Source organism: Bombus pascuorum, chromosome 5, assembly GCF_905332965.1.
Source record: "Bombus pascuorum chromosome 5, iyBomPasc1.1, whole genome shotgun sequence".
In the NCBI taxonomy this organism is placed as follows: Eukaryota; Metazoa; Arthropoda; class Insecta; order Hymenoptera; family Apidae; genus Bombus; species Bombus pascuorum.
Window position 1 is genome coordinate 648613 of NC_083492.1, and position 17616 is coordinate 666228.

The window sequence follows — 17616 nt, forward strand, 5'->3', positions numbered from 1 at the left end:
AATCGCGTAATCGATCACGGTTTTGTAATTAAGCTCTAGATAGAGCGAAGATATTCGCTCTCGGAACGATATTCATCGTCGCGAGTTTTGTAGGAATGCTTGAAGCAATTTTTGAAAATTACGTTTCTTGTAACTGGGATTTATAAGTACGACGACGTTCATGGACGAATCGAATTTTTTCGTCGTTAAGGCCGCGTTCTGCGAAAATCGTCCGAGTAGCAGGTATTTGAAAGAATATCATTTTCGATAAATAGCTAAACCAATAGCGAGCGAATAATATCGAAACGATTCGGAATCAAGTAGTTTTTCCTGCATTTCCAGTAGCTTCGAGATATTTCCCTGGATTCGCGAGATATCATTTCGTAAGAATTGCGCAAACAGTAGATTAAACAAGTGTACGTAACAAAGATTTATTTCCAAGTATTACATATCGGTAAGATGTTAAAGATTTCACGTATTTTTGCTTTCCGAAAGTTTCAATGAGAATTCTTGCTTTTGCGAATGAAACTTTTTTCGTTATTCCCTTAAAAATGGCTTTGCGATTTTACGAGAAACGACGGATGATTTATAGGTGTTGAACGTACACTCGTACGGTTTAGTCGAGATTAGATAAGCACCTCGTACCGCGGAAGATAAAAGTGAATGTCATCGTTCCGTACGTAAACTTGCACGTGTCACAGCGATGTTATAATCGCGTTCTCCGCAATTTGTAAGATCGATCTTGTGACAAGTGTTCGCGATATTGCGAAATCCCTTATTTTAATAAGAATGTCACACGTATTTTTGTACTAAAAATTTGATGTACGTCATACTGTACAAATATGCCATTTCTTTTGCAAACGCATCGCAAGGACGCGTTGCGTAACTCTGGAATCTTTGGTCGAAACGTTTATCTGTGAGAAATATATCGCTAATAGATTTGCTTTTAAATAGAGACTTTCAAGATTTAAGGACTAATCGCTAATAGATTTCCATTGGCAAAAGTTCATCGGTTTATTTTTCATTTTACGATTCTGTAGCCGTTAACAACAGTCGCCACGATTGACCTAAATTAAAACGTCGGTACGAGGTCATAATCGATCCGTTTATTAATACGCTCGTTAACTTTTTACTTTCAATTCAGCTGGTTAAACCAAAGTCAAGAGAAACGGAGGTTGAAACAGTAGAAATGGACAGATTCGATTTTCGCGATGGTCGTCGTTATCCGTTCAAACTCGTTACGTTCTATTCAAGGAAGGAAGAAGAATAATCTTGTAACGTCAGCTTTCCACGCGTCGTTATTCGCTAATACCGAATATTTACGATCGACTAGGACAACTAGACGCACGATTGATTTATGCAACAGTTTTCACGTAACCTACGTTTCTTGAATTCGTGCTACGCGTACTCGTAGTCGTTCTACGTGAATGGCGAACAGCTGACTAACGGAAAATTCCGATCGGTCGATCGTTCCTTTGATAATTTTTGGCCAATAACTCTGTCGTACGGCGGTTGACGAAAGTATTCGTACGCTTGGCACAGAAATTCGACCGTTAAAGAATTTGTAGGAACGTGCGAATACGTTTGTAAGTGGCCGTATAAAGACGAAACGCGCGTGTCCTAACTCTTACGAACGAGGGTGTAAGGTCACGATGTTGTGTTCGCGTCTGGCCAAAAGCACGCGATCGAATCAAGAAGGTCAATGCTGTTACGGAGCAGGAGCACCACAGCGGCATAGCAGCGTATCCGTGTGGTGTAACCGGTAATTCAGGGGCAGAAGGAGCAAGAGCGTGCACAGTGCGCAGCCATCCCACGCGTGATCCATGATCGCGCGTCGGGCCCGAGATGAGGATGTGACGTTACTCTCAGATTTGTTAATTTGTTATTGCGCTGGCCGCGGTTGATTCTCGTATTAAAAGAAGCACGCGTGCGCATGTGCCAGCGAACGACTCGTCATTGAATCACGCTGATTCAGCGAACGAGATCCGCCCCGAATCGTAGATCTCGAGATTAACACCGAATCAGCAACCGACGACACCTTGGATCACGCGCGCGCGCGCAATCTCGTTCGGTGAAACGAACGGTCGGATAGCGACAGGTTTGTTATTCCACTTTTGTTTGATCGTCCGAGAATCGATCGTGTTCGAGGAGGAACGAATCGCTCATCGACGTTTGACCTCGTTCGTCGTTCCTCGCATTCGTATACGACGTATCGACCGATCGATGCGAGAGTGGAGCGTTTCTTTTCTCCATAAGTCGCGCTACGCTTCTAATCGCCGCCGAAAGATCGGTCATTGGTCGCTGGATAAATACGCTCGATACCTCTTCGCTTGTCCATGACGGACAATTATAAGCTATCGTTCGTGTCTATGTTCCTTTCTCTAATTCGTAGTAAATGGGTGTCGATCTTTATCCGCAGACTCGATCGATCAATTTTGATAGTTTCAAATTTAGATAGTCGAACCATGATCCGAATGATAATACGGAAAGGTTATCACAGTTGGATCGCGACTGTGTCGTTATCGAATCGTTATCGTAAATCAAAGTCATTGAATCGGTATCGCTTTCGCTGCGAATGCTCTGACTAATAAAGGCGGCGCGACGTTGTTCGTTTAATCAGGAACTTGATTAACGTTTACCGCTGTTAAATAAACGTTCTCGAGACACGATGTTTGACTTTAGTAGCGCCGTTGCTTACGTCGCGTATGATTTCTAAGTCGATGTAGCGACTTCTTAGCTCGCGCCGTATTGCCGAGCGTCCGCTAGATCGCTGTTGCGGCATAGATAAGAGAAGAACGAAGGAATTTTTGCCCACAACAGCAAACGCTTCCGAGGCTGATCAAAGTCGCGAAACTGGAGGCGGGGAAGCCTCTAATCCAGTTTGTTGTCCCGTGGCGGTAATTTGTGTAATCGATGCACGGTTGACGCGACGAATACTCGCCCGCTTGTCACAATATCTCGATTTATGCGGACGTGTTTGTTCGTGCATACTTTAACGTCAACGACGGAACGACCATGGTTGATTAGCCTTCAAGGACTTGGGGAAAAAGGCCACGTCGGGGCAGACCCCTCTTTCCATGTCTCGCTCGTCCGCCTTGTTTCGCCATTTTCTCTGCTCCTCCGTCGAACCATTCGACATCACCGATGGTTATAAACCGTCTCTCGCTTCCTGTGATCCCTCTGCGATACGCTGCGTGCGTCTTTGCGAAGTCATTGAAATACGTTATCTGAATGTTCTGGTTATGTTTCCGTCGATTGGACGAACGGAGGAAGCAGCGATTCAACGAGTGTTTTAATTAGACCGCGACTCGATCAGTGCGAGAGACTGCTGCGAGATAGCAGAACGGACCGCGTTCGAGCGTCTCGTGACCGTTTAAAAAATACGATCGAGGAGATACGTTAAAGATACGGAAGAGTAGTAATCGCAGAGAACTCGCGAAGTAAATCGTTTCCGATTTATCGTGTATTTATTATAGCATTTCCGTATCGTTTGGTTGTTACTTAGTATCGTTTTTGTACGACTGTAAGATAGTATTATTATATTATGCGCTGATATTTTTTGTATCCAGCGTACATCGAATATCGGTTTGACATCTTAATAAGAGACATAATCGAATATAAAGACAGAAAGGAAGAAATTCGTAGCGCTTGAAAGAGAAACATCGCGGTACCGAAACAACACGTTCGCGTGTCGCGTGGATCACGTTGTGGCGCCATGACTAAAAAATAATCTCGCAATACGTGCCAACGGTTCGCGAGGCTGCGCAGCGTAACCTATGAATTCGAAAGGTACACAAGAGCTATAACCGCGTTTCATAACATCGTTAAATATTTACGAGATGCGGTTCAATAGCGAACCAGTTCGGTCGACTGTTATATATATAATGACGCCGACTTTTCACATTGTTAACGACGTTCGAAAATAAACAGAGCACCGCGCTATTATCGCTACGTTAATTCGTTGAATAATTACACTTATATTATTTTTGAAACAGAAAGCGTATAATTACGACTGTTTTCTTGAATTTAGAACATCGTGTTTACTTTGAAATACGCGCGTTTCCTCGAAACGTGTGTTCTTAGGATTCTCTCTTAAAAGTATACCGTATTAATCGGCGTCTTACGATACGAGGACAAAGTACAAAAATATCTGTACGGATCGTTTTAACGTCGTGAACCCGTAAAACGGTTTGTTCGTCTTTTGTGTTTCTTTCTCGTCGTAATTTTGCCATTCGAATCATGCTGAATCGACATACTGAAACGTAGGAAAATGGTACTACTAACTGTACTACGTGGCATAACGTCGACGCGTATTCGTATTTCTGATTAAAATCGAAGAACGGTCGGTACGAGATAATAAAATTTCTTTACTCTTAAAGATGCGTCTGTAATTAATTTTCGTCCGTTTTAACGAGAGAACCGGGGAAGGGAATGTCGCGAAGACGGCTGAAACGAAGCAGCAACGACCGATCTGTAACACAGTCGGCGGAGGACCTAACCCGCGGTGAAAATTCTATTTTCGAAGCATCTCGCCACGAGCTTCTCCGAATATCTCGAAACCGTACGTAGCATTCTCGTCTCTCGATGAAAATAATTCCATAGGTTCGTGATGCGTGGCCGCTTTCTACAAGTGCAAACCAAGATGGCACTCGCTCGCTAATTTTCCACCATGACTTAAACGAAAATAAATAAGTCTCGTTTCAAAGTTAAAAGTACGGAGTAAGAGGAAATCGTAGAAAATTCTAATTTCTATTATATAGGTACTTTAAGAGCGAAATTTGTTCCGAGTAGATCGAAGTGTCTTACACGCAATGAAAAGAAGTTTGCGAGGTAGCAGAGCAAAATTGGCGTTACTTAGGTTTAGACGAATAAGACGCGACATTCCGCTCCGTGGAGCATCGGTCATGGATAACGTTTGTAAAGTGACATTTGTAATCGTTCCATTTGCAGCGGCAGCAACTGGTTCTATTCACTGTTAAACGAACTAAGTGGCAAACTGCCGGTGTAAAGGGTGAGACGCACGCTAGCTATCGTTTCACGAGGACATGCCTACAATGCCGCGTAGAAAACGCGTAGTTTCCTTTCTTACTTCCATCGAGTCATCGAGTCCCTTTTAGGGAGAGAAGTAATCGACCGATCGACTTGCTGAATCGAGATTTTTCCGCTAGTCGACCAACATTTTCTCCCAAACTTCTAAGCGCCGAGCGACTGTCGCTACTACGCTTTATAATTTGTACAATATGTATACATATAAACAATAACACCGATCGATCGCGAATAGCGTTTATTCCTTGGTATACCTGTATATTTGAGCGCGACGGGAGAGTCTAATATTACGGAAATCTTGGATAAATCTATTAACACGTTTCTTGCCAAGTGACGTTTGTCAATCTCTAACGCCGTTGCATAACTGTCGGAGATCGCGTTTTGCTAGCCACGATGTATTTCTTTCATATCTTGTCAACCGATCGCAATTCGGAACAACGCTTCTACACAGGATATGCACGGCTCTCGAGGCGAAAGCTACTCTAGCGTGTTTTCGCGGTTATCTTTAGTACACGCTATATCGTTCCGGAGTTAAAATAGATTCGAAGAGGCTAAAGCGCGACGAACGACGCAGGACGACAAAGTTCTTGACACTCGAGCGCATCGACAAATTGACAGGCGCCTCTGCCAATTTTATTCCCACTGACGAAACTGGCGCTCGTGAATTTATTTTATTGGCGCGGGAGACGTTTCAACGCCAATTTATCGTAGATCGCAAGTACAAAGAATCGGAGAAACGTTGCTCGCGTTCTCGCGATTATGCGCTCAACTAGCAATACTTGGTTTCTACTCTAACGAGTTTAGCGACCTTGGCATTAGGAATATTTCGAGTTTGCAAATATCGTCGTGGAAACTCTATTCGACCAAATTACAGAGAGAGAGAGAGAGAGAGAGAGAGAGAGAGAGAGAGAGAGAGAGAGAGAGGAAAGTCACGTGCGATCGTTAGAGCGTTGTCTAATTCCGTGGCCGTCGTGGACGTAGGTGACGCGAACGTGTCCATTTGTCGCATAGTTCAAACAGAGGTGTTCTGTTAAGCTTGGTTAGCGGTGAGACAGAGTGGAACACGGCGAAAGAGCGAGACGTGTTGCTCACGTGAGACGGCTACGACGTCTATTTGCTCTTCCTATTTTCGTAGCCGTTTGGTATATAAGGAGCCCGTCCTCGGAACATTGCCGAAAGATTTGGCAGCGATCCGCGATTTTCTGCGCCGCGGCACTCGCTGTGCCATAGATAGAGTCGCTAGAGAAGACGAACACGAGCATAGTTCACCCGGAGGAATCGTGCCGGAGATGCGTTGTCCGTTTCGACGGGAAACCGCATCGAGTTGCTCCGATTTTCCGGCTGGACTTGTTTCGCGTTCTTCCTCCTCTCGAACCTATCTTTCGAGTGGGGAGATCTCAAGATAGATCGTTCGCGAACGATCTTCCTTTCCCGATCTGGTTTTACTCGCAGTGAAAAAGCCAAGATAACGTTTTCGCGATTCCATTATTGCGATGTTTCGGCAGTTTCGTCAACGGCGCATCGATCAGACAACGATTACTTTTGTTAAAGCTTCGTGGAAAGGTGACAGGAGTTGGTTCTTTGGTGATACTTGGTGATATTCCGCGAACATCGTGCGCTCGAGCTGCTGTCCCCCGCGATTTAATTTGGACGAGTAACGTCGACAGCTGCGGCTGCCAGCGAATTGGGACAAATCGGATCTCGTTCGAAACGGCGCACTCTGGCGCTCTACGCGACATCGGTGTTTGGCACCAATGGAAGATAAATAAAACACGTGGCACACGCACGACTGGCAGCCGTGCTCGGCAAACAATCTCAGAGGGTTGAAAGAAGCCGGTGGAGGAAAGAAGGCGAACAGTAGTCGGGAGGAATGTCGAAGGCGACGCGTTCGACCAACTGAACAATGGGGAACACGGACAGCGTGCACGACGTAGAGATGAGCTCCTTGTCCTCGACAGCCAACGATCGTTCTTACATCAGGGTGAATAGAAGCGAGCAACTCGATTCGAACCTGGTTTGTCCCCTTTGTTTCATCGTGAATGTCAGAGTGATTAACCGCATTCGTTTAAAATGATTTTCGCTCGATGCTAAAACGATATCTACCTCTATCTATTTACGCGAAGCCGACGAGTTCCGAAATTATTCGCGGTTCTAACTGGAATAACAGCGACACGACGTTATCAAACGATAGGTGTTACCGTGTGTTACCGTGTGTTACCGAGCGACCGATAAAAATCGAGCAACAGGAGCTTCGTTCGAACAAGTTGTAGGGGCAGGCCACGAATTACGTATATCGGTGTCTGGCTTCGTACAGGCGCCAGCTAAACACAGATTTCTGTGTTTATACTCGCAACTGTCTGACGCGCCAGACGATATATATCGCACCTTTTGTACGGAATCGGATGTATTCTAAATCGCGCAAACGACACCGTTCGAGGTTTGTTGCTTCGCCATTTACGCCACACAATGACGACAAATTCGCTTCTTCCTTTTCTCTTCGATCGTTTCGCTACAAACAACGTTTACATACATTCTCGCATATCGAGTAATCGCTTGCATAAAAAGGTAGAAGAAAAATTTGCGTTAAAACGTACCACGAATTTTCCTAAAAGTTGTTAAATTTACTTTCAAAGTCGTACGTCGATTTCTAACAAATTGTTGGACATTATCTTATCTAAACTGTCACATATGTATATGTCGGTATTAAGTATGCTTGCATATCTTAAAGTTAAACTCGCTGTTTGACGGCCATCTATTTGGTCGCAACAAAATTTCCGACGCTATCCGATCGTGCAACTTGGAAACGCCTATTTGTAAACTCTGATCGGCTTATCTGCTGACATTAAAGCTATCTATCTACAAAGGGAGCGCTTATCTCGATCGATCGTCGATCTTGCTACGCGGTATCGATAAAGGTTGCCGATACCGGTTGCTCGATAAGGTTTCGACTTACGTAACACGCGTTAGCACGAGTAACATCTATTTTATCGGGAACGCGAATTCCAAGTTCCTCCGCGTTTTCGTTGGCGTTTGTCGCGGACAAGGCGAGTTACTTCGTTTTCATTTATTTTTAAATGCACGGCTGGGAGACGTTTATAATCGAGGAACGACCCAGTTTACGGATCGTAATAGAAAATCAAAGTTTTGTCGGGAAACAGAGAAACAAACTGCGTCGCGTGGAATCGAGGAATCCGGTAGAAAACGCGAGCGCGTTCTTTTAACGAAAACGATTTGTTTAGAAAGTTTTTCAATCTCTGTTAAAACTCAAGTATAACGATTTTATTCGTTATTTAAAAACGAATAAAAAAATTTTCCGCTCCGTTCCTCGCGTTATTTTTCACCCTAACAAAAGTCCTTGCTCGTGATTATTTATAACGCTCTCTATCTCGTAGTTTCATTGTCAAGTTCGCGAAATTTCTTCGCGGAAATCATTTACATTTCCTATTTTTCATTATCCTATTAACGAACGACAGTCCTATTACTTATGCGCAAAACGAAACGACAACGCGGCCAAGACGTGGCAATTTTACGTTTCGACGATACAATGGTAATTACCCTCTATCCGCGATTCCATTGTTATCGAACCAACTACGTAAGGTGAGTAATTTGTTGGTTACGTAAAAGCATAGATAATTCCCACTACCGTACACGCTTCCGTTTCGGCAAGTATGGCTACGCATTATCGTTTTCCTCGAAAATTTATAAATCGAGTCGAAACACTCGAGACGATGTGTCAAATAACTTGTAAATCGACGAATCCTCTTGTTCGTGTATCGTTCGTATCGTGGACCACGAAACGAGAAGCTTTTTGAGCAAAATGATCTTGCACGACCATCTTATCGAATCTGTAAATACGTAAAATACCGTCGAAGAATCGTTTTCTAATTAAATGTCCGATTGGTTGCAGAGAACGCCAATGCGCCCAATGATAGCGGAATACGACCCAAAGAAGCACGGTGTGAAAACAGAACTGTCAGACACGGTTCTTGTCAAGTAAGTGCGAAAACTTGGTTTACGAAACCAACGCGAACGAACGGTTCAACGATAGTCGAGCGATTCACTATCTGCTACCACGACCAATCATCACCATTGCTTTCTTGCCAAACTCAAATGCTCCGTGCTCAAGCAAACGTGAGTGACAACCCGAGGATCATATATTGTGCATTATATCGTATATATGTGTATTCTCTCATTCTCTGTGCTCTCTGTGATATAATTTATTATTATACATACGTACATACGTATATATATATATATATACACACATATATATATATATTTATTTATTTATTTATTTATTTATTTATTTAATACGATATTCCATAATATATAGAAATAACTTCACAACTAATTCGTGCATACCGCCTGTGATCGCTGACGTAGAATTCGTAGCGTAGCCTGGCACCAGGGATGCTTGACGATTGACTGCTGAATCGCGACGATTCTGTTATCGCTGGTTTGTGCAGAAACGCGCTTCCGTTTTTATTTAGCGTGCCTGCCATGTACTCGTACGTTTGACAATTTTACTTTTCTCTTGGTTTTACTTTCCTGTTTTTATCATTTTTCTGCTTCGTCTCCATAACCCATTTAAATCCAGTACCGAAGGCCACCACGTTTTGTGCAATCTTAAAAGTCTAAAGTATTTTTCTTTTTTTTTTTTTTTTTTTTTTTTTTTTTCTTTGAATGAACGAACGAATATCATTAATTTTATGTTCGAACGTTATCGCATGCGTAGTGATATCTTCTCAACGTATCGTTGTTTACCTTAGGAATATCGTGGATTGTTTCAAGTATTTACAGGCACCGTCGAATAACATCGATTTAACGTCGTGATAGTACTTTTATAATTTGGAATAAAAAATGGGTTATTCTCGAAGAGTATCGGAGCTGATTCGCACAATGCGTTGGACACTGTAAGTGCTGGTGTAACGTGTTTCCATTTCACGAATCCGTAATACGAGTATACATGTGTATCTGTATAGCAGTCGTTAGCGAGATCGTGTTAGAATCGCAACGAGAGTTTTGGCAGCACACGATGAAGATCTTGTAACTACGGTATACTTAAAACGCAAAGTAGATTTTACCTTCGAATCGATTAACGTTCGAATATCTTTTTAAAGAAAGGGTTGAGTAAGCTAGCCTTACATCGCGGCAAACTGCTTGCAACATTCTGAACGATATAATCCTAATTATTATTTACGTACTTTGTTAAGCAATGACGAACTCAATGACGAATCGAAGTTGTATAATTCAAAAAGCAGGTTCCTAGTTTTCCTGGTTATTGACGATATACGTAAATAAAAGCTATGCAATGCGTTAAAAGAGTACTTGTTCCAAAGAAGCGAGAAGAACCAGGAAAAGGGAAACGTTGTCCAAACTTTCGATCGTCCGATGAATTTATACGATTATGGTTTATTCAACCCCTGCATATATATACGTCCCCTGTAATAACGATTTTATTATCTTCGTCTCTGCTGTATCGCGAACAGAAGTAGCAAAGTGATAAAGAAGGGCCTCGAAAAAAGGAAAAGAAAAAAAATGAGAGGATACAATATACGTAAATCATGCATAAACGAGCGATTCTCGATCGTCGATTTGGCTGCGACACGACGAAATCTTTGGATCCTTTGCGCGGAGGATGGAATTTCTCCTTACTGCACCTTAAGAAACGTCGCTTTCTCAACGTTTTCCTTTCGGTCTTTGCGCATACGTTTCGCATTTCTCGTATTAATCGCGGTAATCTTTTTCTTTCGTAGAGCGGATTTAAGTTTCGTAAGTTTGTTTAGTTTTCCCGTACGTAACCGATCGTTTGCGACAATGATAAAATACGCTTCATAACGCGGAAGTAATCGGTAATTATAACTCTTCGGAGTAATCAGGATTATCCCGCTTTTTTCCATAATACGCGCAGTTACATAAACCTACACGTAGCGCAATTACTTAATTAAAAAGACGACTGCAGCTAATTTTGAAAGATCGTTTCGCGAGAAATACGCGTTTTAATTCTCGCGCGTATCAGCGTTCTGAAATTTCGTGTCGAAGATAATTGGTCGGCTGGTCGGAAACGTTGAAACGATTTGCGTTTCGAACGAATTACGCGTCCCTTTTAGCGTTTTACGCGTTTCGCGATACACACACGAGTCATCGATAAGCCTGTAACAGTAGCCGGGAATGGAAAGAAAAATAGTAGAAAGAAGTTGCGAAGCCCAGCTTAATCTCGTATTATATTTTTGTCGTAATTTTACGTAATATCTTATCGTAGTTCTTCGATGAAGATTGCAATTTTTTTCGAAGCTGGTCGATTTCATCGCGATTAGACTTTATCGTTAATTAAATTGCTACTGCGCGCAAAGTGCTATATTTAGATCGCAATTCCGTTAATATTACAATTTAAAAGATAACGAAACGAGAAAAAGCAAGAAAGGGTAGAGAGACGGAGATACGGAAAAACGAGGGAAAAGGGAAAAGGGAAAAGGGGTTCAAGGTGCAGAAAGGAGAGAAAGCTCGCGGCGCGGCGGTTTCTTCGTCATTGGCTGAAGATGCTTCGTAATTGAGGCCATGCGGTATGCAAGCAAACTATGTTCCTCTGAAGGATTATGATAAAGATAAAATCTGTCTTTACTATATAATATGTGCATTTATATGATTCCAGACTTGCGTATAAACTGCGGGCATAGATTCGGGCTCTATGAAAGTGCTCTGCGAATAACGTGAAAGTGACAAAAAGTAAAACATAAAATATAAAGTAAATAACAAAATATATATATTATACATATAGGTACACACGGTACCGTTTATGAGAAAGAAACGGCACGGTCTCTCTGATGGACGATCGCGGGTTCAAAACGCGGATTTATCGTGGCGGTTTTGTTACGATCGACGTGTAGGTACTGGCGCCAGATGCTCGGTCGAGCGACGGTGAACGAATACGCTTGGTCGAACGAAAGGACGAGAAAAGCAACATTGAGATTAAAAACAAAAAAAACAAAGATGTAAAGATTAGAACGAGAAGTAAAAAAATACGTGAACGGGATTCTGCGACACGACACCGGACGCAAACGCGACGCAAACGTACCGACGGACGATATCAACGAAATTACGGAAACGATCCAAAAATAAGAAAAAATAAAAAAAGAAGCTAGAGAGAAAGAAAGCAAGAGAAACGAAATTACTGGACGTCGTGCGAATTAGCGCTTGTCCATACTATTCAGAGACGATGATCGCAAAAGACAAGACTAAAAAACAAAAATTGGCATTGAAATTAAACGGACGATCGTTTGACGTGCGTAAGAAAATACGAATCGAATCTAAAAAAAGTACCGAAAAGTAATGTTAATAAAACTAATTAGAAAAAAAAAAGAAAAAGAAAAAAAGAAAAAAAAAACACGCTCGACGAAAAATGCAAAATGTCAAAAAGCAAAGAAGGCTTGTTAGTCGTCGTACTGCGTCGTGGCGCTGGGTGTCGCGGTGATGCAGTGCGGTGGTTGCAGCTGCCTCTGAGCCTGATCGCGACGCGTGAACTCTTGTCACGTGTAACGTGACACACACAGACCTACTACTACTACTCTACCACTACTACTAGTACTACTACTACTACTACTACTACCATTACTACTACTACTGCTACTATTACTACTACTACCACCACTACTATTACTACTACTACTAGTACTACTACTACTACTACTACTACTACTACTACTACTACTACTACTACCACTATTCTATCTCGGAGCTTTCTCAACTAAGAAAGCTTCGCACGACTAAGGAGAGAGACTACCGCACCTCAATGGGTACCTATATGCCTACACACCTACTTTTTTGCGATTTTTTTTACAGTACATCCTACTTTATGTATCTAGTCGTTAGACGCGAGAAATACACACACAAGCACACGCACACGTACTTACTACGTGATCCTGTAAAACGTAGAGTATTCGGTAAACGTAAAGTTGAAACAGATCTCGATGTCGATCGAAAAATCGAAACGTTGAAACGTCGAACGATAACTTTCGAACGAGTCCGTCCGATTGTCCATCTCGTCCGATAGATTTGCTCGTTTTCCCGTTTTTGAATCGCGAACAACGCTGCTTTCGTGTTCGAGATCGTTCATGATCAAAGTTGCGTTAAACGTTATCAACGTGGAGAAACAGTGCATGGCAAAACGCGAAGGTACTTGCTTTCAGTAACTTAATAAAATTGAACAGTAGCGACTCTTTATGAAACTACGTACGTAGCAATTATACCTACGCATAATACCTTTTTGGTATAATATATAATAATAACTAGTTTGCTAGGATATATCGTGAAATTGTCACAGCGAAACAGATTTCTCAGAAATCATTCGATAGAGTATCCATCGAATTGACAAGCGTACAAGTTGCTCGCAATTTTCTATAAATACGTCCATGAATTATTCATTATAAAAAGCTGCGGCTAAAGTACGATGTGTGCACCGCTGTATTTGTAACGAGAACGAAACCGACGTAGCTACGAATAATAAGAAATTTCGAGCGAAACGTTCACAAACAAAATGATTTTACGTCTAAAACGGAATTACGACTACGATAATACTTGCGTTTCTCCTAAATAACTGAACGTACGGAGGGAAACGTTCGTCGGTGTTAAACGACTGCGATAAAATTTTCAAAACTCGACGTTTAACTAGAAATAAAATCCGTTGGCACGTGTTTACGAACATCGCGCGAAACTCGACGTGCTCGAGATTATTATCCCACGGATCGGACATTTAAAATCGGTTTATTAATAAACGACGTAAAACAAGCAGAGACAGATTTTTGGCAACGTCGTCGTTTGTACCTTATAAATCGTTAGATCCTAATCGTTCCGAGTACGAACGAGTAATTTTTACCGTTTCGTCGCATCACGTCGAGTTTCGTTCGAGAGGAACAGGAAGCAAGCTAATTTGCTTAAAAGTCCGAGCAATCGATCGATAAATTCGGTGCGTAAAATGTAAAGAGTCGTGGCGAAGATGGTTGTTGGCCCACGTTCCAATTCCGCGGTGTGAAAGCTAAATGTCATCTCGCGAAACACGTTGCGCCATGCACTTTTTCCCTCGATCGCGTAACATAATAGAACGAATGCACGATAATGGAATTAATCGAGAATCAGATGCACGAGACAATACGAAACGAGAAACGTCGAGTCGGGCACCTGCGTGATCCTCGACTCGAAAGTAACGATTTAAAAGTATACGGATGAAAAGAAAGAAAGAAAAAAAAGGGAAAAGAAACAAAGAGAAATCCGCGACGTTTTCGAGAGATTTTGATCGAGTTTTCGCGATTCTTTCGATCGATTTCCTCGATATTCTCTCGGCACGTGCATAAGGGCGGAAAGTTGGGCGACAGAAAGGAAATCGAAGGAATCGTAGAGACGTGGGTAGAAACGCTGGTAGAGACGCGCGTGCAAATTCATTACGTCAAACGGTTCTTCGATGACGGAGTATCCTTTACCGCTCGATGAGAAATTCATCATCGTCCGACTGACAAGCTCGCCGATGATAGAACGCTTCTTTCACTCGGTGGAAAGCTCGATCGATCGAAATTGGCATTCCACAGAGTAGAAATTAAATTGGATAATCTCACCGAGGAGCCAGAGAGTAACGTCGCGATCTTGTCTCGATAGAATCTTAATAGGATCTAACGCTGTTACAATTAATAATTTAGAGAGAATAAACGTCTAAGATTAATAATCTCTTTGCCGTTCTAAGAAATCTCCCTTTCCGGTGAAATTTTATCGAATATTATCGTTAGCTCGATTAAAAGTCGATTAAAACGAGTCCGTACGTGTATAAAGCTTCTAAAAATAAGATCAAGAGTACTTAGAAATCGTTTTCGACGTTATTCGCTGGCACCTTTCAAACCGACAACAAACCGTAAGTGCGCAGCGTGAAGAATAAACGTAAAACCGATCGATATTACTGGAGATCGTGCGCTGCGAGAGCCGTTAAAACCGCGAGATCTAGCGTTAAGTGGTACGCTCGTTGCTACCTTCGTTTCCTCTACTCTAGAATTAATGCGCGTTACGAGTGTCCAGCTTTTGCACGATTGAAACGCGTACGTCTCGCCCACGAAATCACGTCTTTATCGTGTTATCATCGAGTTCAGTGCAACGTTTAACTCGTAAGCGTGCGTTCAATGGCGCGGTCAGACGCTCTTTTAAATCGTTGTTTCCAGTCGAACTATTAAAAAATAGTCGTACGCGCGATCGGTAATAAATAATCGTAAACGTATTCGCCGGTATCCTTGAGAGTGATAAATCGACGATTGCGCAACACGGTGTAATTAATTATTTCGCGATTAAAGCGAATATCGTCGAACGAATATTTCGTCACGAATATCTTACGTAAACGAGAAAAACTCGACGAGTTATAAATATCTTTCTCGCTTAAAGTAAAAAAAAAAAAAAAAAAAACAAAACAAAGGAAAAAAACAGAAACGACTTAACACTCGTGGAAAGGAGAAGCAATTTTCCACCGGTTAGGTTCGTAGTCGTAGCTTCTGTTTTTCGTCGTCTATGTGAAAATACGATATAAAGATCGCTCGTTGCAACGTATCTCGCTTTTCAGGTTGTTCTTCGACTATCGAAACAAAAATAATCGTTAATTACACGTCTGACCACGGCATTCCGCGAGCTTTACGCGTACAGTCGTTCTACGGACCGATCGCGGAGTAACGCACGGTCGTTCGTAATTATCGAACGCTTCGATCCTCTCTGTTCTCCCTACCGATCCGTGATCCTTGTGCGTGGCGTGCACGCGATGCGCGAGTACGAGAGGAAAATCTCTCACACGCGTCGCTCTCTGCTCTTCCCTCGTCGACGTATATGCCTATACACTTACACACTTTTTTTTTTTTTCCTAATCCGAACAAAGAACACTCGCGTATAATCGGTGCGCGAAAAAGGAAAAAACACGGTCGTGCCGTACGTACCGTAGCCGTAAATCCCCGCGTCAGACACTTCTCTACTCGCCATTTCAAAACTATAATATTAAATGTCCCTTTTATATCGGACATCCGTTAACTCGACTGGATACTAACGACTTTGTTTTGCAGATACAAGTGCGAGAAAAATGACATACCGATTACCGTCACGAACGGCTCGACGTTACCGCTCGTGGAAAGACCGAACGACGAGGAAGCGGCCCTTTACAATCCGTTCGAGCACAGGAAGTTGGCGCATCCGACCTCGGATCTGGATACGTTGATACATCTTCTGAAAGGAAGCTTAGGAACGGGAATTCTAGCGATGCCAATGGCATTCCGCAACGCCGGTCTGTTGTTCGGCCTGATCGCTACCTTCTTCATCGGTGCTGTTTGTACCTACTGCGTTCATATTTTGGTCAAATGCGCTCATAATCTATGCAGGCGGACTCAAACGCCGAGTCTAGGGTTCGCCGAAGTCGCGGAAGCCGCGTTTCTGGTCGGTCCTGAGCCGGTACAGAAATACGCTCGCCTAGCCAAGTAAGCTCTCTTCTTTTCCTTCGTTACGTTCACGCGTTATCCAAAACTTTCGCCTTCTCCGAATCTTTCACGTTCATTCTACTTTGGTCGTTTTAAAAAATCTACCACGATGGCCACAGTGGCTGTCGACCCGTTAAACAGTTATAATCCACCATTAGACCACTGTTATCCATTATCTGTCGTAGGAAACGTCTTAACGTTTACCGTTAACTTTTCGCTGTTCTTTGTAAAATTTCAACTATTCGTTTGAAAGCGCGTCTTGCCCGTTCCAAGATCGTACGCAATAAATATCGAATAAATTCTTGCGTCGCTCGGCGACCGAAAACCAGTATAAGAAAACCGGGATAAGAATCGAAAGTAACCCGTTTGTGGAATTTTTTCAGGGCGACGATCAATTCGTTCTTAGTGATCGACTTGATAGGCTGCTGCTGCGTGTACATAGTTTTCATTTCAACCAACGTCAAGGGGGTGGTCGACTACTACACGGAGACCGACCGCGATGTTCGATATTATATGGCGGCGCTGTTGCCTCTCTTGATCGCTTTCTCACTCGTGAGAAACCTGAAATTCCTCGCGCCGTTCTCCATGATCGCCAACATATTGATCGCCACTGGAATGGGGATCACGTTCTACTACATTTTCAGCGACTTGCCCAGCATTAGCGATTTACCCAACTTTTCGAGCTGGTCTCAGTTACCTCTGTTCTTTGGCACGGCCATCTTCGCTCTCGAAGGCATCGGTGTGGTAAGTATAATCCTGATGGAATCCTTGTAAATTTGCACCAAAAGTATCTCTCGAAGACTGAACCGACTAATTTTCTTTTTTTTTTTTTTTTGTCAATTTCTCAATTTCTCAATTTCACCACACGAGTACGAAAGACAGATCGCTTACTTTCCTCGTTCGTATATTACGAAAAGACGACGATATTCTTATTAAGCTATGGAGTTAATCGCCGCTATGGCTCCTGAATAATTCAGCGTCATCTTTGAAACGATATTTTCACGTCACCGAGATCGCTGTACCGGTGTTAACGGAGCACAGAGGGTTCAAATTTTTAATCGATATCTTGTCACGGAATTTAGCATCTTACGTAGTTGGTTCGTCCATT

General features: G+C 42.6%; 1 protein-coding gene across 3 annotated transcripts in view; it reads left to right on the top strand.

Annotated features, from left to right (window-relative positions):
• Positions 1–17616, top strand: part of LOC132906700 (proton-coupled amino acid transporter-like protein pathetic) — a 35813-nt gene that overhangs the window by 13306 nt on the left and 4891 nt on the right. Inside the window, exons 1-4 of one of the 3 annotated variants that reach the window (XM_060959110.1) lie at positions 6115–7039; positions 8933–9018; positions 16101–16508; positions 16892–17252. In XM_060959110.1, the coding sequence (XP_060815093.1) occupies positions 6929–7039; positions 8933–9018; positions 16101–16508; positions 16892–17252 (966 nt within the window). In that variant the 5' untranslated portion in view covers positions 6115–6928. Of the gene's footprint in view, positions 1–6114; positions 7040–8932; positions 9019–16100; positions 16509–16891; positions 17253–17616 lie in introns of those variants that run through there. The other 2 variants (XM_060959111.1, XM_060959112.1) reach the window with 2 other exon arrangements.